Genomic DNA, 27,217 nt, shown 5'->3' on the forward strand with positions numbered 1-27,217 from the left:
ACTAAATGTATGCATTTGAACATGGTCATGTTAAATTGAAAACAAATACAGTAAAACAAAAATCCCAAAAGAAGATAACAGGAGAAAGGGGCCCATTATGGAAATGAGGAAGAAAACACAAGGGAGGTAAACCAGTTTTAAACATATGCACTGTGCTCATCACTACAGGTTTAATGAATATGTACCAAGCAGTACACTGAACACAAGGTACTATGCTATCTATCAGGAGTAATGTGTGTCTTAATAGTCTTCCCCCCCCCACTAGTTAGCATTCTACGAGATAATATGTACTGAGGCTAGTGCAGTGTACACTGACATTGGAAGAGAATAGTGACAATTGCTCATAGAGAAGTAGGACAAGTAGTTTTAGATGTATGGTAAGAACAAGATCATTAAGAGAATAAAAGAGTTGAAAGCTGATGGCTACAAATGAACCTGTTCAAGGGCATTTAGGAAGACAGAGAGGAAACAGTAAGACAATTTTTTGTACCACAACAGGAATTCTGGAGTGTACCCCATGGCAACGATGGAGGGGATTTAAATATAAAAGTGTATTTTGTTAAACTGCATCTGTAGAAGGTCACTCTAGGACTGGGGGGTATACTTTAGTGAAGAAACAAGCACCTATGTCAGCAACAACTATGGGCTCAATTTCTAGCACAACAAAACAAACAAATGAACTAACAATCCAAAAGATGATTCTAGGTACTCTATGGTAAATGGCTGAGGAAAGTTAAAAAGTAAAAATAAGGAGATGAGTTAGTGCAAGGAAAAAGATGAATGTAAGAGAGTAATTTTTGATAAAAGAAGAACAATAAGATTACAGAACATACTTTAAAAATATAATCTTCTTCTGGTTGGTGATGCTCACCTTTAATCCCAGCACTAGGGAGGCAGAGGTAGGTGGTTGTCTGTGAGTTCAAGGCAAGCCTGGTCTACAAGAGCTAGTTCCAGGACAAACTCCAAAGCCACAGAGAAACCCACCCTCAAAAAGAAAACCAAAAAATAAAAATAAAATAAAATAAATATAATCTTCCTGAAAAAAAAAAAGGGACAGAGCTTAGCCAGAGAACTTTGGCCAAATACTATGGTGGTTTCACACGGACATACTGGAGATATAAGGGAGGAGCAGGATGGAACCTCTATGCAAGCAGTTCACAATCTGTAGGTCACAACCTCGGGGTGGGGGGAGATTGAGTGACATTTTCACGTATATCAGATGTTTATATTATGATGTATAACAATAGCAAGATTATAGTTATGAAGAAGCAATGAAAATAATTTTATGGTTGGGGGGTCATTATAACATGAGGAACTGTATTAAAGGGTCACAGCATTAGGAAGGTTGAGAACCACTGCTCCATACCAAGGCTTCCATTTGCATTGAATCTGGTTAACAGTATTAATTTCACAGACAAGAAAAAAGGTACAAACTACAGAGCTATGTATATGTTATCACCTTGTGAATGTTACCTATAGTCACAGATCTGGCTGGTGCAACTAGGACAATAAAAAAATGTTCAAACAGTTGAACAACTCAGAAAATAACTTTGAAATTGTACTAAAATTTAAATTCATTGGCCCAACATTTTCCTAGATTAGTTTACTAGGTAAAGATTGCCTCTCATCTCTAATGTTGCTGACTTTTTAACCTTTTCATTTCCTTATTTCATTAATCTTACCTATATTATACCTATTTTATTCACCAGACTTTACTTTATAATTCTTGTTTTCTAATATGCTCTCTTTTTTGTTTTTAATTTACCAACAGCTACCTTTAAAAGAAATTTAGTGGATTCCTTAAGAAATACTACAAGCAAAATGATATTATGTACTAAACAATAGTTCTTTTCTAAATAGTGTGCCCTGAGTCATTGCTTATTTAGCTAATAAAGTTTTAGAGATTTGATAAACTCCAGTTCCAGATGATTTCTTGATGGGAGATGTCATTTTGTAAATATATTTCTCTTATTGGTTAATGAATAAAAAGCACTGTTGGCAAATAGGAAGGCAAGATAGGTGGGACTAGGAGACAAGGAGGATTCTGGGAGATGTAGTAGGGAGAGTCAACATGTAGAGACTGGAGAGAAGAGGTCTGGACCCTTTGTCCAGTAAGATTAGACCAAGTAGAAACACTTAGATTAATAGAAATGGGTTAATATTTAAGACAGAGCTAGCCAGTAAGAAACGCTAGCAACAGGTCAACAGCTCTATATCTAATATAGAATCTCCCTGTGTTATTTGGGGCTGATGCAGCAATGGGACCAGGCTGGCAGGAAAACTGATTGTCTGCTCATAACAATTTCCTCCGTGTTTTTTCCTGATAGTTTCCTAGTTTTGAAGTTTTATGTTTAAGGTGTGCTTCATTTGATTTTCAGTTTTGAAGGTTAGGATTAGATACACTTTTTAAAACTACTAATAGAGAACTACTGTGGCAAAAACTTCAAGATACCCTTCACTTGAAATTATAACTTTTTATTTAGTTGTATCCATAAGCTTTACAATATACAACTTATATCTATTTCATAGTAATATAAAGTTAATTCCATTAATACAGATATATTTCTACATGAACTATTCCTGCTGCTCTGTGTGATATATATACAAAAGTTTACATACATGTTATGAAGTCAGCAATATGTTTATACTTATTGCTAAATAGAAAGGCATGTGCACATTCACAAAGATTGTTATGTAAACTTCTTGATTTATCATTCTAGGCTCTCATTTTTTTCTCAATGCATTTAGGCTATTGTATGGCACTATTTTCTCCCCTCCCCTCTCCTCCCTTCTCTTCTATTTTTCATTTTGGTGCTATAAATTGAATCCAGGACATTCTACCTGTTAAGAAGTGCTCAAGCATTATTTTCTTTTGAGCTATTGTTATAGTTTTAATATTAAAGTTATAGAACTGACAATACAGTTACATACAGTTATATTAATTTGATTTAAAGAGAAAAATGTGTATTCTTTTGTAATTACAAGTACCTTTATCCATGCTTTCTTTGTGTTATATATTCTGTGTGAAAACTGTCTATTGACACTGAATTTTGATATGAAAGAACTTTCTTTTAAGAGAAATTTTCCAAAAATGAATTCTGTTTGCTGATCTAGAAAAGTATTTCATTTCAGTATTTTTACTTTTAAAAAATAAAAGTCCATTAGTCATTTTAATCAGTGATGAACCAGCTTTCAAAACTATGCCTCTGACCCTCTTCTCTCATGTCAAGCATCACATAGCTGCTGTTAGCATTCTTTGTCCTATAGTCGAACTACATATACAGATGTTCATTTCTGCCTCTAGATTTATTATCTCCAAGTCAACCAACAAAGTAACTTCCAATTTGTTTTACCCAGCCACATACAAATATTCCTTATCTACCCTCTCATGTTTATCTTAGCAAAGACTAAAGTAGTATCTATTTCCTAATCAATACCCCTATAATTAATAATCTGCCCTACCTTTAGTTTAAGACAACTAGGCCAAATCAATGTATCCAATACAGTTTTCATCATGCTCCCTTGTCTACTCAAAAACATTTAGAAAAGAGTACTTCATTACTTTAGTGATCGATATCAATTTTAATTTTACCACCATCTGCTACTTTTGAATCAATCAATATGACAAGTCAACAATTCTCTTAAAATACCCAGCAACTGTAAGCATCAGTAAATACTTATTAGATGAACTACTTAAATGATTAAAAAAATTAGCCTTACATAATTTAAGAAAAAAAAGTTATGATGCTTCAGTTATGATTACTTTCATTCCTAGCCTTAAACAACTATAAAACCAATGTTATTTTTCCATGCCTGATGATACTGTTGATGGTTTTACTCTTGGATGAGCGACATTCTGGCCTCCTGCTGTTACTGCTGTTACTGAGAAATGCATTAAAGTAGGTCACGTGGTTTTCTTCATGTCAACAAATGATGGCTCAATTAGGCATATAAGTATCTAAAACCCTCAGCAGAATCTTCAGTCCATTCTTAGCAGTTTAGAAAAATACTTTGGTTAGCATTAGAGCTAGGGAAAGAAACACTTGTAATTCTTTATGCATTCAATTAAATTTTTAAATTCAAGACTGGCTATTGAATGTTTCCAAACACAAATAGTGTAGAAGTAGATGTTCATCATGAATGAGTACTCTAAAATCTGGTGTATATGTAAATTTCTTAATGAAATGAGACTATGACATTGTGATGCACTGTTTGCAGTATAAACACTTATGGATGATCCATTTAGGTAATTTTGTCATCAACAGATGATTCTATGTTGGCTTGCTAATTAATGGACAGCAATTGTTTGCACACAGCCAAAAGTATTTCTAACCAAAAACCCAGAGCTATCGCTGAGCCACCTTGTGAAGTAATACACTACACATAATGAAAGGAGACCTCACAAATACAAGTACAAGAGAGAAATAAAAGGAACAGAAAAACTCCAGAGCAGTCAAATGCTCAGCCTCCAGTTTATATCATTTCTGAACTACCTTTTCTTTTCATACCCTATGAAATTGGAAATGACAAGAAAGCTGGAGATTAGGGTTGGAAATTAGGCTTAGCAGTAGAGGGCTGACCCAGAATACATGAGAATATAGGTTCAATCCTTGATTCATCCTGCCCCACACCACTCCCCATGGAAAAATGTTGAAGGATGATACAGTACCAGCCCCAGTGGCAAAACTATTTTAAAATATATGTAGGGGGTTAGGTGTATAGTTTATTGGTAGATCACTTGCCTAGCATAGGCTCCACTCCCAGCATTTAAAAAAGTATACAATCACCCAAATATAACAATATTTTAAAAATCATTTGAAATAAAATACTTGAGGAGACCCCCCCCCGAATGAGCCAATTAATGGATCTGTACATAATTTCAAGTAGAGAAAACAAACTGAATTATAACACTGTTATGGAACCCATGAAGACAGATCATGAATTTGTAAAATATTTCTGTATAGCTTAAACTGCAACTGATAGATTAAAATTTAAAGGATCCACTTCTGTCTCTACAATTTTGGGAAAATAATAAATTGCTAACCTAAATTTCTGTCAAACTAATAGCAGTGCTAAAGTATCCAAAATGTCTATAACCATTTAGCAATATTGCCAACCCTTCTCACTCAACCTCATGGTCTTTGTTAAAAAACAAAACAAAATAAAGTACACACATAGAGAAATATGGAGTCCAACATGTGTTGACAAACTACTCTTGAGTATAGAGGCTTGCTCTACAGTGTGGCTGATATACCCAGTGTCACTCCATTGAAGAAAATGGATTTGGCCTCTCCCAGCAGGTACTTAGGTAGGGTTGGACACTGTATCCACTTCCCTTTCTTCATGCTGGAATTTTGTGCAGGTCCTGTGCATGGGGTCATATATGTGCATAAACCCTGTTATACCTGGAAAATGCTGTTCAACCATCTCTGGCCTATAGAACCTCTCAACTTCTGCACAGATTCCCAGCCTTGAGGGAAGGGTTAAGACATCCCATTTATGGCTGAATGCTCCAAAGGCCCTCACTCTCTACAAACTATTGAATAGTTCTTGATGTTCAGAGCTGGAGAGATGGCTCAGAGGATAAGAGCAATGGCTGCTCTTCCAGAGGACCCAGGTTCAATTCCTAGCACTCTCATATCAGCTCACAACTGTCTGTCACTCCAGTTCTGGGGGATCTGACACCTCATACAGATATACATGCAGGTAAAATACCAATGTATATTAAATCAATCAATTAATTAAAAAGAGTTCTTGATTCTCTTAACTCCCTTCTCACAATCCATTAATTATCCCAACATGATTAAATTTACGTTCCACCTTCGCTACTCCAGTTACACACATGAAGATAGTGAAAAGACAACCTCAGTAAAATGGCAGTGTTTTCCATACATAAAAGTGTTCAGGGCTAGAAAAATGGAATAGTTTTCTGAAAGTTATAACCTTGACTGTATGAAACTGTCATGGTGTGTTGAGTGTAAGATCACACAAATACGCTTTTCTCCAGCAATGTGTCCTTTTAGAAGCTATAGGCACTGAAGCTTTTTCCTGACTGCAACATCATGTGGTACCATCCCTCAACTCTACTACATTCTTCATGTTTGCCAGCCAACTTCAGACATCTATGGTAAACACCTTTCTTTTCTGCTGGGCCTGCAAGTTTATATTGGTAACACCAACACGATGGAAGCTGAGGCAGGAAGACTGAATTTGATGGCAGCAGAAGTTCAAGCCTTGCCCAGGTTACATTAACTCAAAAACAAACAAACCAAACCAAAACAAACATTTATACAGATAATTCAGATCTAATCTGTCCTTATGTAGTAGACATCTATTTTAGATTAGGCTTTTGAATACATAGGTTATTAAAAAAAACTAAAACCATACCAAATGCTATGCTCCAATACTATTAACACCCATACCTCCCCTCTACTTATTTTAATTCCTTTGGTTTTGTGCTTTATCTTCCCTGCAGACACCATAGCCTCATCTCCTCTTCTACTACATCATAGGAAGCACCATGTATTCTTCTTTCAGCTCAAATAATATTTTCTGGAATCACTACTGCTTACAAAAAGATTTCATAAATAAAGCACTGTATTGTATAAAAATCTTTACCATATATACTTCTATGACTGGTCTGTCAAGAACTTTACAGTATTTTGTGGTACTGATAATGAATGCTACAATGAATAACTCAGGCAGAATTACTTTCAAATGTTATAAATTTCTTTTGAATATATGTTATTATTATCCATGTCTAGAGACTTTTACATTTATACTCATAAGTAATCAGGCAGAGATGTTGTACAAGGATACTTATGGCATGGGTAAACATTCATTAAATAGAAGAAATAACACCATATGAAGTACTAGACAGAATGAGATCAATTTCCTGAAAATGCAGGGATACCTACCACAAAACAAAGATGTGTGATAAACATTCTGGTTAATTTCAACATTTTATGCATTTCCTGTTTCTCAAACAAGAACAACAACAATCAGACAAACAAAAAAATAAAACATTTTCGAACAAGGAAGACTTCTATTTTGAACAATACAGCTGACTGGGTGTTCTGACACAGCTTTGTTGCCCAAAATGAGAAATGAAGAGGTACAGTAAAAGGAAAACAAAAGGACTCTTGAAAATATATTGCTGGGTAACACATTATATACAGAAGGTAAACAAAGTAAAGACAGAAATGCATGAAGTTAGGAAAAAGGCTCAAACATCTTTCATTCTGGGAGATATCTTTCAACTGAATTTAGTTTTGACAACCACACATATACTGACAGTGGAGAGCTAGAGACAGCTTGGGAAAGCTAACTGTACTTACTTACTCATCTTTTCAAACTTGAAGTTCAGATACTTTACATTGGTAGCCTGAAATCAGTCATAATGTGAAGCCTAGATGAATTTCCATTGCCCGTTTTAAAGTATTTGCCATCATACTACTAAGCCCAAGGGTAAGAAGATAAACTCCACTTACAATATATTCTTTTTATGTCCCATAAAAACATGGGACAAGAGCAGGCTACATGATTAGAGTGAGAATAAAACAGAATTAAGCCCACCCCAAAGACAGACTGAGTAAAGTTATAACCTTCATGTTAGGTAGAGGTAAAATATTGTCTCTGTAAATTTAGCCACAAGTCTACCCACATCGAAGTTTATGAATATGGAACATGTTACATATGAAACCCACAAAATTTTATGACCAGAATATATTAGTGTATGTCCCCCAAACTGATGGCATTTTGATAGGAATTAAAGCAAATGTTATAAAAACTAAATGGACAGGTAAAAAAATGAAGAGAAGTTGCTGGAGACAATTATAGAAACGGGAAGTAGATAAAAATAAATAGTTCAGAACATAACAAAAATGGCAAAGAGAAGCTAAGAAATGTGAAACAATTAGGGATACATAAGTAAGTAAGCTATATATATATTTAAAAAACATAATATAATAACCATGACATTCAGGATAATGGTTACATATGGGATGGAGGGTGCATAGGATACTAAATGGTACTGAGAGAATAAAAGATATCGATAATACTTATATTTGAGTGATGGTGCTATGTGATTCAGGATGGGCCAGAATTTCAATTCTTTTGTGCCAGCCTCTGAACTGTGTACTATCATGCTGAGTTGAGTATCAAATATGTCCTTTGGACATTTATTTAAGCTAGGGTACCAACATTACTGAATTACTTTACTATTATCTAAAGTCAAGATTTTACATGTTTAGGATGTCTATCAGTGTGGACTTGTCTTGATATTTTCCACAAAAATGAGGTTGAACATCAAAGTAGTCAAATTTCTGCCTCTTCAAGATTTCTCATTGGTGACTTCTATCTTCATAACTTGGTTGACATAACTGTTTAATAGTTGAACTTGAAACAGCAGAGTTGATACTTTTTCTACTATTAAGCTGGAGGACAGATGTAAGCCAAAGTCCCTTCAGATTCTGAAGGGGAATAGAAGATATACAATATGGTATTTTGTTTACCTATTTACATCAATGGGAACTTGCATTTATTTTATTATTTGAATTTATTAAATGCTATATGGTTTACTCACATTATTCAAGCTATTTTCTGTTTGTTGGCATATTACCTCTGACATGCTCTGACATCTTTTACTTTTAGCAATTACTCCCTTTCTTCTAGAACTAAAAGACACTCCATGCTTCTGTTATATTTTTCTTAGTAGAATCCCAAAGTCAATTATTCTTCCAAGTAGCTCTAGATCCTGTTATTGGATAACAGGGTTTATAAAACTAAAACTGAGTATTGGTTTGTTTGTTGCCACTATGTCTCCCAAGGAGATATAGCTAGGGAATATATGTACACACCTTAACCCATGACTAGGCTCTTCTATAAGTTTTTCTGTGTTCACCTATCTTTATACACTAACTGAAACATGGGCTCATATCCTATGGTTCATTCTAGTATATATCTGTAATACACAGTTTACCTTTTTGACAGCAAGAAAGTTAGTTTACACCATTCATCATCTATTTACTTCATTGGTTAGCCCCAGAACATACCAAGAATAGGTTAATAATTACTAAGTCTTGGGGCTGGAGAGATAACTCAGCGGTTAAGAGCATTGATTGCTCTTCCAGAGTACTGGGGTTCAATTACCAGCACCCACATGGCAATTCACAACTGTAACTCCAGGATCCAACACACTCACACAGACATGCATACAGGCAAAACACCAATAAAGTAAAAATTAAAAAAAAAAAAATGACTACGTCCTAACTCAATGAAAAATGAGTTTACTAACTAAAACAGTGTATGTATATTATTCCCTTTTCTGTTAGCATTTTTCAAGTCTAAACTCTTAGGGCAGCTCCTTTTCTGCCACTCTTGAGACTATCAAACACTTGCAATGTAATTAGATATATTCAGCACTATCTGCAGACTATGTTGAGATGCACACATCAAATTTCAGTTCTTGTGATGCAATAGTTCTATAGCTCAAGGAACTCTAGAAAAGCATGTGTCCACTTATGTAACACCATATAGAACAGAATTCTCACTTCAACAGCTCCCCTTCATAGTCAAACAATTGACATAATTTGTCATTTTAATATCTGAAATGAATACAAAAGTAAAAGACAACTACTCTATGATGAGTAAAACTTAAACTGTAAGAAAGGTACATCTTATACAATAAGATGAGGAATGATATTGCTTAAAAAGAAATTAGCATTTAGGGTCTATAATATATAGAACAAAGGACAAGTGTCAACATTCCTTAATTAGCTGTTCTTCAGTGCTCTTCCATTCCATGCAAAATGATAACTTCAGTGCTGTTCATGAGCAGCCAAGCTGGATCCCAGCACCATGCAAATAGTTTTTGCAGCTACTTTTTCCAAGGAAAAAAATATACAAACTTTGCTTTTAAAAAATCTGGGATTAAATTATTATTGTTTTCTAGATGGAATAGTAAAAACAAAACTACACCATGGTGACAGAAAATAGGAAGTCACCTTATACAACTGCTCATCTTGGTTCTATCACTTTTGTGGTCACTAGTTCTTAAAAGATATGATAGCAGAAGCCCACATGCATAGATCTAGTGCACTCAGAATCAGAAGGGTAGTTTGTCAGCTAGAGTAATAGAGGAGGGAATAGGAATAGCATCCATGTTGACTACTTATACTACCTTGCAGATCCCTACCATAAATTACCAGGGTACACAGTTGTCATTTTATTTATGTTTAGGAGTGTGTTAAGCTTATGAGCTTCCCAAGAAATTCAGAGTCATGTTCCAAAGGCAGAATCATCTGGGTGATGTGATTAACTACATGATCTAAGAGGTATAATCTTGCTGCAATATCATAATCAGTTGAGGACTTTAAGTTTTTACCTTCTCCCCCTGGTGGTAGTACCTAGGCTGGTATCTATCTAAAAAACAAAAACAAAATAAAGTAGATGGTATCTTAAGGTTTACAGCTACTACATTTAATTATTGCTATGCAATTTGGGGATAAAGTAGGTTTAAATGAAAGAGAAGGAAATCTCAAAACTCTTCTAAAGGAAGCACTCACCTCCTATAGTTCTCTCCCTCTCTTCTCCACTCCCTCCCTTCCTTTTCTTCCACAATGCAATTACACCCATTACATCATTGTAAATTACATGCTGGGGTTATCTCAGTAGGTATCTGCCAAATGTAAAACTTACAGAAGGTCTTCAATGTAATAATGATGTTTTATCATTTTAATTACAAACTCTTTAAAAAACTCCCTAAAGTATACCAATTGGGGTGGTCTAAATTAACAATATCTTGGTAGCCCAAGGGTAGCAAAAATAGATTGAACTAGCAAATTTCATCATCCTTATAGCAGCTGTCTTCCTGTCTCTAGGACGCTGAGTATTTAACAAAGCAGACAGCTTGGCATTGGCGTCTGATTAGCAGCATGTGCATTGTCAGACAGAATGTGCTTGGCTCTTCTGTTCCAGGGTTGGATTAGAAACCTGGAGAGCAGTGCTACCGTGGAACTTTATTCTTCAGGCTCTCACAAGTAAATAAGGTCTGAATCTTCCTTTGCTGTGGCACCTGGAAAACTGATCAATGATTTCTTAGTCATGTGCTTTATCAAATGCTAGAAAACTTAAAGGATTTCTAGTATAACATTACAAAGATTGAAATGTGTCAATATAAAAAAAAATCATTATGGTTAAGCAGAATATGTATCAAAACTATTTCTTGCAATGGAGTACTTTGAATTATACTAAACCCAAAAATTAAAATATTTTTTGGGAGTAAGAATGATTATTTTAGAACATAAAAATACAATATTATATTCTTACATATTAAATTTAAAAGCATTTTTTTTCATGAACTCACATGATGCATACTAGAAATAAAACACTGCCTCACAAGAAAAATATTATTTGACCACAGGATCCAAAACATTAAATTATAAAAGGGTTACTCTCATTACCTTTTCACAAGAAATTTCTTTGAAAATTTATTACAAATGATTGTGCTTATTGGCAGAGTTCAAAATCAGGAGAGTCCACGCAAACAATCTACTTCAATGAGAAGTACATTCTTTTACTCTATCAAATCCATCGGAGGTAATCAGACGGGATGTTTTATTCAACAGGGCTGAAGAAAATTGTTCTACAATAGGTTAATTCAAAATGGCAGCATAGAAAATGCATCTGTCAGTGGGGATCAAATTACAGGGCAAGCTCCACTCAATGCTTGGAAAAACAAGTCTGCAGTTCTACAGATTATGTGCCTGTGTGTGTTTAAAGGGGTGGGAAAGGAGCTAAATATCTGAGCTAACCTCCAATTAAAGTCAATCATAAAAACAGCCAATTTAATGAGTACGGATTTCTTTGGGTAATTATAACACCAACCACTTTTTTCTCTTTTAAATCTGTAATTCTGCCTTCTTGTTATTGCTTGCTTTGTCATTAATCGCCTCAGGACCTTGATTTCCTAGCAACAGACTGCCACCAAACATTTGGCTCCTGTTCAACATTTTCTTTGTGAAAAATGGCACTGCTGTTGCCGCCTGGGCTGCTGCATCTAGACTGGCTGTGTAAGTGCTCTAATAATGTATTCCACTGGAAAAAAAAAATCACATGATACTGGGTGCGATGACTGAGCTCAGTTAATTACTGAGCTGGGAAGTTTATCTACAATCTAAAAGCTGTGCTGAGAGAGGGGGATCCAGGACTAAAAAAATGCATTCCTTCTATTATTAATAATCTGAAGATAAGAATTTACAAAGAAATATTTTATTTTGAAGTATATACATTGCGGATCAGTTACAAAAGAACAATATCCTTAAAAATGTTGCTTGATAAATTCTTTCTTTACAAAATAGCCCTAAACACACAAAAGAATCATAGAGCAGTTTGCTGTAATTTAAGACAGCAAATTAACCTATGTATCTGTCAGCTGTGTCTTTTCTAATTAAGCCAACATCATTTATACATGTAAATATGCTATATGAGACGGTAAGAAGTTTTCATTCACAGCATGGATATTACATACTGAAAACACAAAACATTCAAAATATTGTCTTTAGGTATATTGTACACATATGTAAGTATTTAATACCCCATGATAGGAGTAAAAGATGCTTATTATTTGAAAAATGATTCAAGTGGGACTGAAGAAAATCAGGCCTCATGATTAGAGACACTATGATAAGGTAACATAATATGCTCTTTTTTTACTGGGTAGATTTATTAAAATTTTTCATGCCTTAGAAATACTACCACCCCCAGTAATGATAGTTATGGAAATTAACATGGCATGTCAGCTATGGTTCACTGAAGCCCTGGCTTTGTAAGACTGGCATGTTTCAGGACTGCTGTCAGGATATGATAATTTAATATACCCAAGAGTGCACTAAGTATTATGGAAGCATCTGTGAAACTAATAAGCCAGTGGACATACTGATTCTTACCAGTGACTACATACTGTGCAACAAACTTCCTACAAAGTACAGTCTCAATTCAGCTCAACTGGGGAAGTGAAAATACTACAGTCTCCTTTAAATACATCACAATCACTACCTTTGACAGAGTGAAATAAAATGAAATTAGGGAAACACACACACACACACACATATATGTTTATGTATGTATATATGTAAAAATATACCTTCCACAGTAAAGACTGGAATGGAAAAGGCTGTTCACATTGTTCCATCCTTCTTTACAAAATATAATTTACAACAATAAACAAAAACAATAGTCACCATTTATCACATTTTTTACAGAACTAAGAAAAAAAATGAACTGATTTTAAAACACAAATTATATACAGAAGAAATAAGTTAGAATAAAAGCCTAAAGGATCTTCTTTGGAAGACCTACAGTAGTGAAATAGGCAACAACAAAGGACAAAACATTCACAACATTCCCATCGTATCTATCAACCAACAAAGACAAACATTCACTAGTTGTCTGACTAGAAATGATGAAATTATTATCAGATACTACGGAAACTATAATGAGAGAAGCAAGCAAGGAGAAGATGAAATCCAGGAGCATTGCTAATGGACACTATACTTCTTTTAGTGATGATATAAATGTTCTAAAATTAGATTATAGTGATGGTTGCAGAATTCTATAAATACACTAACATCCATTGAATTGTGTATATTAAATGGGCAAATACAATGGTACATAGATACTGCAATAAAGCTGTTAAAATTGATTGAATTCCATTTGTCTGGAGGACAGAGACAACAGAAGTTATTGATTAAATCATATTGAACTATAAAAAACTTATAATATGCTCAGTAAATATGGCAGAATACAGCCTGCCAATATTCAGTGCTAATTTTTTATTCAATTTATATAAATTTTCAAAGAGAGACAACTATTCCATAAAAATATACACCACTGTCATGTTTATACATTTTCTCTTATTTATTATAGAGATTTAGCAAACACTTGGTTTCCTCAAGCTATTGCTTGCTGCTATGAAATACTAAAAGTAAATAGAAGCAAAAGTATTTGAGTCAATGATTTACTAATTACTTTGAGGCCCTATGTGTAACTAAGTGTACACATATGCTTATTCTTTTACAAATGAGACCACGACACAGCATGATTTCGAACCTCAGATGAAATTCTAAACCCTCATTATAATGCCATAAGCCCACAACCCCAAAGCTTCCAACCTATGTTTAGATTCTAAGCTTTTACAGCCAAGAATATCTTACTACTTTTAAATAGGTAAAAAGATTATTCTATTAATTGAATATTGGAACTGGTATTAGCAAAGATTTCAATTCTTTTCCTTTGCCACAGACAGTTTTAACTTTTGGTAGCTGTCAAAAACAGTAGTTAAGAAAAATCACATGCATAAAATTTTATCAGACTTGAAAATCTTTATCTATTAAGGAGATTACAAGGTATTTCTCTAAGAAAATGATAAGGAGAGAATTCAATTTGTGGTGGGGCTGTGGCTATAGCTCAGTTGGTCGTTGCCTTGTATGTGTGAGGCCTTGGGTTTGAGTTCTAGGTCATAAGCTAGTCAAGCCTGCAATGCCAGCAGGTGGGAGGTAGAGGTAGAAGGATCCAAAGTTCAAGGTCATACTCAGAGGGGGAAAGGATTGAACTAGCTGAAAATATTCTAGGGAAACTATGAAAATAATAATAAAAAAAGATAGCTGCATGTGATCATGTATAATCCCAGCTTTGGAGAAGCTGAGACTGGAGAGTTGCTGCAAGTTTGACAGAACGTGACTACACAGTGAGACCTTGTCTAGTGTGTGTGTGTGTGTGTGTGTGTGTGTGTGTGTGTTAAAGAAGATAAATACTCCACATTATCTATTGTTACATTCATTTTACACTTCATAGTTTGGACCATTATGTACAGAGATACCCATAAATGGAATGCCATGATGCCCATGCTGGCCTCTTGAAATCCTCCCTGAGTTCAAGTGATCTTTTGTCTTAGTTGCTTCCTTTCTTTTCTCTTTTCTTTTTCTCTGTGAAGCTTGGTTGTTCTGGAACTCACTCACACTATAAACTAAGTTGGCCTAAAACTTAGAGATCCACCTGCCTAGTACTAGAATTTGCCACCTTCTCCCTCCATTAGTTTGCTTTCTATTGCAGTGACAAAAAAGTAACTTGAAGAGGAGGTTCCTGCCCTGGCTTCTCTCAGTGATAGACATATAAGCTGTAAGGTGAAACATATTCTTCTTCTTAAGCTGATTTTGGTCATAGTATTTTATTACAGCAATGAAAACCCTAAATATAAGATAGTATTAAAAACTTTTATTAAATTAATTTCTTAAATATTTTTGGGGAGTAGGGTGGAGAGGGATGACCCTGTCTCTTGTATCCCAGGATGGCTTCAAACTCACTATGTTTCAAGAATGACCTTGAATTTCTGATACTCCTGGACTCCAACTATGTTTGTGCTGATAGACAAGCATTCTACCAACTGCCATATCTCCAATTACCATAAATAACCCCCACCCCTACCCTTTTTGAGTCAGGGATTCTTTGCATATCCCTGGCTGAACTCATTCTAAAGACCAGGCTGGTCTTGAACTCCCAGAAATTCACTTACCTATGCCTCCTAAATGCTGATTAAAGGTCTGAACCACTACCATTTGGCCATAAATATCTACTTGATAGCTTTTTAAAATAGCTACTTAAAAAAAAAAAAAAAAAAAAAAAAAAAACAAGCTTGGAAGTGGCTGTACACTTTTAATCCCAGCCCCCTGGAGGCAGAGACAGGCAGACTTCTGAGTTTGAGGCAGTATAGTTTACTGAGCAAGTTCCAGGACAGCCAGGGTGGTTACACAGACCCAAAATCAATCAACCAACCAACCAACCAACCAACCACCCAAGCAAACAAATATCAGCCTACTTACTTACAGGTGTCCCTATGTTGCCCAGTCTAGTCTGAAACTTGTGACTCTCCTACCTTAGCCTCAGAGTAGATGAATTATAAATACCCACCACTGTGCTTGACTGTCCCTAAAGCTCCAAACATAAAAAAAACAAAGCTAAGGGTGGTATCTGATAAGTTTTTTATTAATGCATATTTGATTTTATGTGTATATAAAAAATGCTTTACCTGCATGTACAAATGCATGCTATGCTCTTGGAGCAAATACCAGTGAAAGATAATTGTTAGCCACTATATAGGGGCTGAGAGTTAAACATGAGCTCCAGAAAAGAACAAATGCTCCACCCTCACCCCATCTCTTTCTCTCGTTAACATGAATTTATTTATTTCACAACTCAGCCACGTTTCTCCTCCCTCCTCTCCTTCCAGTCCCAGTGGCCCTGTTCCCTCCCACTCCCCAATTCACTCCTCTAATTCTGTTTAAGAAAGGTTAGGTTTCCCATGGTAACCAACAAAACATGGCATATCAAGTAGCAGTATGACAAAGCATCTCTCCATATGTTGAGGCTGGGCCAAGCAACCTAGTATGAGGAGTAGGGTCCCAAAAGTCAGTAAAAGAGTCTGAGACAGCCCATGTTCCTAATGTTAGGAGTTCCACAAAAGGACCAAGTTACACAATTGTCACATATATGCAGACAGCCTACATTTCCCATGCAGAATCCTTGGTTGTTGGTACAGTCTCTTTGAGCCCTTATGAGCCCAGGTTAGTCGATTCTGTGATTTTTTTCTTGTGGTGTCATTTACCCCTCTGGCTCCCACACCCATTCTTCCCCTCTTCTACAAAACTCTGAACTCCACCTACTGTTTGGCTGTAGGTCTGAAGACTCTTTAAAGGATGAGTCATCTCTCTAGTCCTCTGATTAGTTCTGTATAGTATGTTTCAAAGTTGGAAACTTCCCCAGGAAAACAATTTATTAGAAACAATATATAGATTTCTATCTAAAACCATAGTGTACTGACAGTAGAACTAAAAACAAAACAAAACAAAACAAACAAACAAACAAAAAAACAAAAACCCAACAAGTTTGAGCAATAGTATCTTGGTAAAGAAATTTTTCAGGTTTATTTTAAAATTACAAAGGACTTTTACATGACATAGAATACATGGCAGTGTTTCGGTGATTGGAACAGCGTCAACACAAACCAAAGGCTTTCTTGTCAAACCCCGAATTCTGTTTCCATTACAAGATTTTGCCCAATATATGTATCAAAGGTGGTTTTACAATTTTCTGATATTCTCACATGTAAAATAAAAAGAAAAGAAAATTTGGGGACAAGGATGAGGAAAGGATCAATAGAAAACTAAATCTACCATGTTCCAGGAAAAGTCAGTATAGACTGAGCATAGAGATCCATGATTCAGTTATTATAGGCCAAATCCAAAGAAAAAATTATTTAGGTAATTTTGCTGGACAAGAAAGTCATCTAAAAAAAGAAAAAAAAAATCAATCTAGGTAGGGATCTCTATTTCCAACCAATACAGAATAAGAGAATGGATTTACACTCACATGTTAAGGAATTATGACAATAGGAAAAATTAGTTTAACAGCTGTGTTCAGCCATTAGAAAGTGATGAAAGAAGATAAAGTAAGGTAATATACAACTATTTAAATTTACTCTATGAGTAGAGTCTATGAACTGCAGTGCATGAAGGGAGAAAGGATGTGATGTCCACTCAAAGGAGAATCATTTGGAGAAGAATAATACAGAATTTCTCTTTGTGTATTTAGAGCAAATTTCTAAAGGGGGAAAGGCAAAAAATGACCACTATGCTGAAGAATAACAAAACAATGAAGTAGAAGAATTAGACATGCATATAAAAAACTATAATAATTACAACTTGAAAGCTGGCGTCAGTTATGTAGGGACTCCATGTCTCAAACAAGAGGGGAAAAGGTTCAGAGATAAAAACTATGTCAAAGAGAATCCCACTATTACCACCATCACCACCACCACCAACAACAAGACAAAACAAGGAACAACCAAATACTCTCAACTTGTGTTTTAGTTAGGGTTTCTATTGCTGTGAAGAGACACCATGACCACTGCAATTCTGTAAGGAAAACATTTCATTGTGGTGGTTCACTTACAGTTTCAGAGGGTTGGTCTATTACTATCATGGCTGGACATGGAAGTATGCAGACAGACATGGTGATGGAGCAGAAGCTGGAGCTCTATATCTTGATGCAGAGGCAACAGGAAGTAAACTGTGTCACTGGATGTAGTTTCAGCACAGGAGATTTTAAAGACCACCCCCACAGTGACACACTTCCTCTAACAAGGCCACACCTACTAATAGTGTGACTAAAGTCACAATTACTAATAGTGTCACTCAGTATGAGCTTATGGATGCCAATTACATTCAAATAATCACAATCTCCAATCACAACCTAACAAAATCAGAAAATAAAGGTGGGCAGTCTGAGACACCAAAGGAGTTATAGTTGACAAACCAGAGTATCAGGGGCTTCATATGGAACTACGAGTAGTGCCCTTGTGGACAGTCCCTTAGGTGTTCTAGGAATTGAACCTCTATCTTTATGTAAAGCAATGTACTCTAACAATCACCTATACATCTAACACTACAATTAAAAATTCTTTATTTGTGTATTTTAGGTATTTAAATGCTTTGTTTACATGTATGTCTACACAACAGAAGAGAATATCTGATCCTTTCAGATTGTAGTTTTGAGTCACTATGTGGTTGCTGGAAATTGTACTCAGGACCTCTAAAAGAAAAACCAGTACTTGTAACTACCAAGCCATCTTTCCAGATCCATAAAAAATTTTCTTAATGACTGATTTACTGGTACTTTAAAATGGAATATTTTCTATTGTGGCATCTTGTCTCATGCTCATAAGATGATAAGAAACTTCCCCTGTTATGTTTCTATCATAGGAACCATCTGGTCATCATAACACAAAAAGCAGTCTTCAGATGTAGGCAAATGACCCTCAGGAACAAAACTGCCACTGATCAAGAACCAAGATCATTAATAAGTACTATTCTGGACTGACCTAAAAAAGTCATAAGAGTAAGATTCCAAAGTATAGTACTTGTTACAAATAACTATTACAGAATAAACCTTGAGAAGATTTATAGTAACATAAAAGACATTCAACTCCCCCTTCCCAAAGGGAGAGAGGATTTCCACTATAGATAGATAACATTTATTACGAAAATGTGAAACAGACAAATACAACTAGTATTAAAGAGGGATAAAGCAAGCACTTGAAGTGACCTAAAAATGATGTATGTATTAAAGTTAACAGGGAATGTAACCCTTTAATACAGTTGTAGTGATCCCTAACCAAAAATTATTTTCATGCCACTTCATAACTGCAATTTTGCTACTATCATAAATTATAGTGTAAATAACTGACATGCAGGATATTTGATATTCAACTCCTAAAGGAGTCATGACCCACAGGTTGAGAACTAATGCTTTATATGTTAGACAAAGACAGGCGGTAAGTACAAATCTCAACTCAATATTCAGATATGAAGACAACACAGATTTAAACTACACTAGGCAAATTTATGAGAGTTTAGATAGCATAGAAGAAAACACTACTGAACTTGGAGGTACCATACAACAAAGTAGCTAAAATAAAAGACAAAGAAAAAAAAGAATTTAAAGAACAAAGGAATGGCAGTGAACTATGAAACACTGTCCAATGTGTGAAGGTAGGGGAAAAAGAAAATCTGAAGAACCAATGGCTGAAAAAACCCAGACATGAAGCTCAAGGACGTTAAGAAACTTCACGCCAAGGCAGATGAAGGATATACTAGGATATCATCATACAACCAATTAAAACCTACTACATAAATGAAAAAGAAAAGTAAGGGACTGGTGACAGGTAGGAGATGTTGAATAAGGAGCTATCATAACAAGGATAACAGATGTCTTATCAAGAATAAGTCAAGGAAGAAGAGAGTAGGCAATGGCTTTCACAGAATGAAAGAAAAATAAATTTGGCAAGCCAAAACTATATGCATTAAAAAAAATTACAACTAAATATAAAATAAAAATGTTTTCAAAGAAAGTGAAAAGCATTTATGACCAATATGTCCAATTACAAAAATTGTCAAAGAGTGCCCTATGAGGCTGAAAGGACCACACAGAAAGCTGAGTTGAAGGAAAAGGAACGAACATCAATGGAATGGTAATTACATGAATAAATACATGCTTAATTACAAATTATTTAATTATTTTTAAAAGACATAATATATACAAAATAATATTAGTGTTTATAAAAATATATGAATAAAATGTGGGCTGTATGTTTTGTGCATGACATATTAACAAACCTATTTAAAGACAAAACAAAATTACAACAAAATTAAAATGTAACAATGGCTACATAAAGACTAGAAGAGATAAAATGGGAACAGTGTTTCAAAGTTCTCATAAGGTAAGAGAAGTCAAATCATATAATTTGAAAACAAGGTATGAGGAGTGAAAGATGTATGCTATTAAACTCTAAAATAGCAGGGTTCTCAGAGAAGGAGGAAGAGAATGGGACACACACACACACACATAGTACAGGGGGAAGACAGAAAAGAAAGGACATATGGGAAATAAAAACACTAAATAGCACAAAAGGACAGAAAAGAATAAATATAAAGACAAACTTAAACTCAATTATATCAATAGTCACATTCAACAGAAATGGTACATAGATTCTTATTAAAAGGCAGACAATGTCAGATTGGGCCAAAATAAAACCCAACTATCTGTTCTCTACAAGAAATGAACTTTAAAAGTAAGTCAAAAGTGAAAGGGAAGAAACGGTATACAATGACACTAAGACTTAAACCAAAGCTGAGGAGCTAAAGAGCTATCTCAGGAGATAAGAATGTTTGCTGTTTCAAGTACCACATCTGCCTGATCTGAAGGTCTTTTCTGGACCCCATGGACACCCATACACACACAGCACATGCTAAAAAAGATACTGATCTATACATATATTTAAAAACAAAAGTTATTCTTTAAAAAAATCAACAGTGAACTGGCTAGATTAATAGATAATAGATTCCAGCACAAAGTATATTAGCTGGGCATTGTGGCTCCCAGAACTAATTCCAGGGTTTAGGAGACAGAAGTAAGATCTCCAGGGGTTCAGGGTTAATCCAAGGCTAATCCAGCCCACATTGTGAATTTCAGGCCACCTTGTATCACAAAGTAAGACTATACCAAAAGCAAGTGAGTAAGGTGGGAGGGAGGGAAGGTGGGGAAGAGAGAGAACATGAATAAATAACCTCTTTTCTGAAATAAATCAATTTATGAACAGACATAGGTTTGCCTGGCAATACAAAGGACTTGCAAACATACAGAGTAATACTAAGAGTTAATAGCTATACTCAGATTGAGCGGTAATCCATTTCCATAGTTCTTTTGATTAAATACACAATGCAAAGCTTAAAAATAATCAAAATTTGCCAGGCTGTGGTGGCGCATACCTTTAATGCCAACACTTGGGAGGCAGAGGCAGGAGTAGCTCTGCAAGTTCCAGGCCAGCCTGGTCTACAGAGTGAGTTCTAGGATTGGCTCCATGGCTACTGAGAAACCCTGTCTCGAAAATCCAAAAATCACATAGGCTACATGGCAGTCATATGTACATGCACACAAACTCACGCCCCACCCCTCAACATAAACAAAATTATAATTGGAGAGAATAACATTTTAAAAACAAAATTATTGAGTTGTTTATTAGTTGGGTCTTCAATACATTTGCTACAGTACCACCATTCACTAAGTGGCCTATATCCAGTATAATTATTATGCTACACTCATCAAATCATTATGCTTCCAAGTAGGTGCACATTTTACTTAATACTACTCGATACTAGAATTCTGCTGAGACTCTGAAATACAGAGAACTATAATTTACAGATTAAAATATTTTACAACAGAATACACTTCCAGTTTAATATTCAAATAATAGACAGATATATGCTAAATTTGAGGTTGCATACTATTTGAAAAATATAATTTTATACACCAAGTGACTTGACATAGCAATTAAATGATACATTGATGTGATGCACACTTATTGCCCCAGCACTTGGGAGGCAGAGTTAGAAAGATCATAGAGTTTGTAGCCAGTCTGGGATACCTAGTGAGATCCTGTTGCAAACAAATAAAATTAATCATACTATAAAAAACACAGTTGAGACCTTAAAGGAAAATTAGGTTATTTTAAGGAATGGAATAAAACAAAATAATAAAGATAGAAAATCTTGAATTGTAGAAATGGTTTTCTCATATACTGGTTGAAGATATAATATGACTTTCCATTATGTAATCCCAATGTAAGCATTTATGTGACAGTTATAAAGGGTTAGGAACCGTTATGAAGAGAAATCAGTAACAATATTGTCAAACCGACAGCAGTGCACATAAACATGTTGTAGGAGACATTAGACTAAATAAATAAATATTTTCAATAAACACATATTTACAGGATAATCAATTTCATACATGCCCTCCCAGCTATTGTGCAGACAGACAAATGGCAGCAGCTGTTGGATCAACACTGAGCAGACATGAGATCCTGCTACTTAGTCACAGCTATAAACTCCTGTTTGAGCCGCCATGTTCAACTCGTGCAACAGCAAGGTAATCATGGGGTGGTTAATTCAAGAGAATCTTTAGTGTACTTCACCTTAGAAATGAATTCTTAACTATTTTTTTATGTCAGATAATATAACGAATATAAGAAAATAAGAATATATGCTGCCCTATTTCCAGATTTTAGAGATTTGTCAAAATCAATGTTTCTGAAATATTAAAAGGTGTTATGCTAATTACTATGGAGTAAAAAGCAATTATAGTTCTTTTGAAACAAATACGCTCAAACTGTTAATAGTATATACTCATAATACTACTGTTTTCCACAATGTTCATATCATTTATAAGTTGCTAAAAAATATGTTTGTAAAACTACTTCAAAAAAATCTGATGAAAATGATTTAACAGCATAGAATTCCATGCAAATGAGAAGTTATTTATAATATCTCTAAAGCAGTAGACTTGAAGGCAGTAACACACGTTACACATCCACAAAGATTATATAACTGTTATATAATTGTAACAGTGAATTAATCATATGCTTGACATAGGCACATTATCTTCAGGGTCAGAGAAAAATTTTTGTTGTTTTTTTTTTTTTTTTTTTTGAACATATATCAGCTGACAGCTATCATCTATCATGTCACTATGGCTCCAAATGCAAAGAAGCACTTACAGCTATATAGTACACTCTGGCCTTCTCTACCAGCATCCAGTTCTTCTCCAGATCAAGATGCTTTTCCTTTTTGTAACAGTTGGCAGCAGCAAGGTTAGCAACAAGGGACCTAAAAACACAAGAAGTAAGAAGTATGCTTTACTTATAAAAGATAAAAAACAAACAAAAAACTGTCAGGTATTTCATAGAGAAATGAACACATTCTTCAAAGGCTGATATTGCAGATGGAGAAGACAGAGGTATACCTCATGCCTTTAGGGCAGGAGACAAGGAAACCAGCCTAGCATTACCTAAAATCCTAAGGCTAGTTAGTATATGAGTTTCTTTTTAACTCCAAAATAAAATTTACTCTTATACATTAATACAGTTCAAAATGCAATTAAGAAATAGGCTACTAGGTCGTTCTGAAATAGGAAATCTATATAAACCAAAATTTTATTTTTATGGTAGGAAAATATCTTTATAATAATATGACCAACAGACTATAATTGACTTTAATTCAATGCTTTAAAAGCCCAATATGTGATTAATTTAATAAAACACATATGTAAATGTAGATCATATTTACTGTGAAGAATAAATTTGCAAGTATTATTTTAAGGACTGGCATCAATTAGAACCAGGTCCTTTAGATGAAAACTCCAAAGCAGGGTTACTTTACAGCTGGAAAATTTAACCAGCATACTAGATTTAAAATCTGGCTATTAAGTGCCACTGAAGTTGCTTAGTTTTAACACAACAATTAATTTTAATGAAATAAAAAATTATTTACATTTCACACAAATATAAATTCTTCTTCATCTGGACCTAAGATTTATAAAATTATTTGGCATTTTGACCTATTAAAAAGTTAAAACAATACCAATTGTGGCTTAGAGAAAGATGGCCTCATCATTTGAGACTTTGGTGATATTTAGTTCCTCTATCTACGTGAAAAATTCCTCTTCCAAAATAATCTTCCAATTATCCATATCCATATTAATTTATTCCTGAATGATACATCTGTTTATATTAAAATAAAAGTAGGAAGATATGAGGGATCTCAAGAATATGCTCAATTACAAATCACAAACAAATCTTTTGTTTGGTGCCAGGGATTGAACCCACTACTAACTTATAAAACAACCTAAACATGACATGTGATTTCATTACAACACTTTCCTGTTAACTTTTATTTTAATCACAAAACAATACTTGAGTTCTAAGTGTTACTTACCAGAAGCTGCCTAAAAGAAAAGTCTACCTATTCTCTCACATTCCAGCATTTGTATTATGAATTAGAGTTAGAGTCCCCTGCTCCCCCTACCCATTTCAGAGTTTTTATTTTTCTTCTTCTTCTTCTTCTTCTTAAATTCCAGACTAGGTCTCATGTCTCCCAAGCTGAGTTTGAATGCACGACGTGTGCATGATGCCACATCATACTTATGCAATGCTGGGAAGGGAACCCAAGGGTTGTGCATATCAGTAGAGCACTCTACCAACTGTGCCACATGACCAGCCCCAATCCCATGAACAACATGGGTCACCAAAGTTCTAACATTGTGGCCAAATTGAGTTTTTGACATCTGTAGGACCTAATAACTATTATTTAAAACAGCAACTTGGTATATAAAGGCAACATAGCAATTTTATTCTAGTCTTTGTGATGTCAGACACAATACTTGAGCCATTTATCATTAATGGGAAAACCACACTTGAAGAATAATATTAATTTTAGGAAAGCCACAAGAGGAAAAGCTCTAAAGAAGTACATTTGAATAGTGGATATATAGAGACCTTCGTTTGAATAATGAATAGGTTAATTAATCGAGATCTGAAAACTATCAAGTTCTCCTCATCACAAAAGAAACAAAAGCAAAACAACACACACACACACACACACTAAAGGAATGGTCTAAACTTTGTTTTTGTTTCCTAATAATTCTTGAAAGCTCTGTTATATATTTTAGGACTATTGTCCTCAACACTGAGGTTCTAGTATGATTCTGCTGGAGGCCAAGCCAGAAGCCAAAATGAAGAGGGTGAGAAAGGGAACTGTCCTAACTTTCATTCTATTTGCTATGATAAACACTACAATCAAGAACTCGGTGAGAAAAGGGTTTATGTGGCTTATATTTCCAGGTCACCATCTATCACTGAGGGAAGTCAGGGCAGGAACTCAAGCAGAAACCTGGAGTCAGGAGCTGATGCAGAGGCTATGGAGGAGTGCTCCTTGCAAGCTTGCTTCTCTTGGATTGCTTTACTTAGCTTTCACACAAGTCAGGACCACGTGCCAGGGGTGGTACAGTCCACAGCAGGCTGGATCCCCACACATCAATCATTAATCAAGAAAATGCCTCATGAACAAACCTACAGGTTCACCTGAGGGAAGCATTTTCTCAATTGAAGTTCCCTTCTGAACAAATGACTCTAGCTTATTGTTAAATTGAAAAATAATTTGCGAGCAGAGGAATGGATCAGGATTGAAAAAACAGCACAAAGAATAGAGGGCAAATTATATATTAATAAGTACAGAGGACACTGCCAGGCATGGCACATCTATAATCTTGACATTGTGGGAGGCAGACGTATAAGGATAGATTCAAGTTTGACAATGGTTTGGCCTATGTTGAAAATTCCAGGCTAGCAAGGGCTGTATCTGTAGACCCTGTCTTAAAAAATCAAACAAACCAAACCATATACAAAAACATAAAATTTGTAAATGGATCAAAATTTAAAGTAGGTAAAATTTAAGGATTCTAATAAAACCCTAACAAAGGTGGTGATTTTGTTTTTCCCATGCAAAAGAGAAAGGCTTCACTGACATAATAATAATAATATTTGAAATGTATGTGTACACTGTAGGAATACCTACACAGTTATAAAACAGTAAGTAAAACCAGTGCATAGAAGGCCCTGTAGAAATATATCAGATGTTCATATGAAGAATTTTGCACTAAGTAAACTTGGTAGACAGGAAGGCTGGGATTAACAATACTAGCTACCAGCTCTATGAATTTTTCTGCTTTGTGGTCCTGGCTGGGCCACTAGGAACTAGGCCCAAATGCTTGTGGGAAGTGTTTGGATTTTTCTGCTACATACTCAAGATTTTGAAAAGGGTTTGATAGCAGCTCACTGAAAGATGTAAAATGAAGAGATACTCATTTTAGTCCTTTCCATCTCTGACTGGAAAAGTGACCATGCACCATCTGAACCTCTCTGATTTGTTTTAATATAGCATATTTTGCTGTAGAAAATGTCATGTTTAGTCACTTTACAGCCCTGTGACCCCTATTTTGACCCCTATTTTTTTTTATCTTAACTGTCTTTTTTTTCTGTTGATTAAGAATAGTAGTACCAATGACCGTCTGTTGTAGGGCAACCCCAGGAACTCACTGTACTGTGAAGCCATTTTGCTATCTGAACAAAAAGACTTCTGAAATGTAATTAAAAAACATGTTTGTGTGTATGTTTCCCTCCATCATTATTCCCATCTCCACATATAGGGTCTGACTGTGTAGCTCACCCTGGATATCAAACTTGTGATTTTCCTGCATTGGACTTTTAAATGCTTGAGCTGTGATACTTGGCTTCGTTGCCAACTAAATGGTGTATTAGCAAGACTGGTGTTGTTTCACATCAGTGGAAACTACATGGCACGGATGCTTCTATGAGCAGATGTTGAATATTTTGTTATCAGGTTATGCTGACAAGATAATTCTTTCTTTTCTAATGCAAGTTCAGCAAATTACAAGATGTAAAATCCCAACAAAACATTTTCTTTTCCTACATCTAATTATACAAGGTCTCATATAATCATATAATCTCAAGCTTTCATTGCAATATGCCTTATGAATTTAAAAGAAGGTCTAAAAAAAAAAAAAAAAAAAGAAGTTAAAAACACAAAAAGTGGGGCCTGTGAGATGGTCCAGTAGTTAAAGGAGCTTCCCTGATGATACAAACCTGATGACCTAAGTTCAAACCTAGGAAACCATAAAAAGGTAGTTGGAGAGAAACAGCTTCATAAAGCTGGGCCCCAGATGTGTGTCATGGAATGTACACATTTCATAC

General features: G+C 35.0%; 1 protein-coding gene across 1 annotated transcript in view; it reads right to left on the bottom strand.

Moving 5' to 3' along the window:
• Adk (adenosine kinase) overlaps nt 1-27,217 on the bottom strand; it is a 266,620-nt gene that overhangs the window by 188,665 nt on the left and 50,738 nt on the right. Inside the window, exon 3 of the mRNA XM_051174772.1 lies at nt 23,168-23,276. Within this exon, the coding sequence (XP_051030729.1) occupies nt 23,168-23,276 (109 nt within the window). The remainder of the gene's footprint in view (nt 1-23,167; nt 23,277-27,217) is intronic.

Source organism: Phodopus roborovskii, unplaced genomic scaffold, assembly GCF_943737965.1.
Source record: "Phodopus roborovskii unplaced genomic scaffold, PHOROB, whole genome shotgun sequence".
NCBI classification, from domain to species: Eukaryota; Metazoa; Chordata; class Mammalia; order Rodentia; family Cricetidae; genus Phodopus; species Phodopus roborovskii.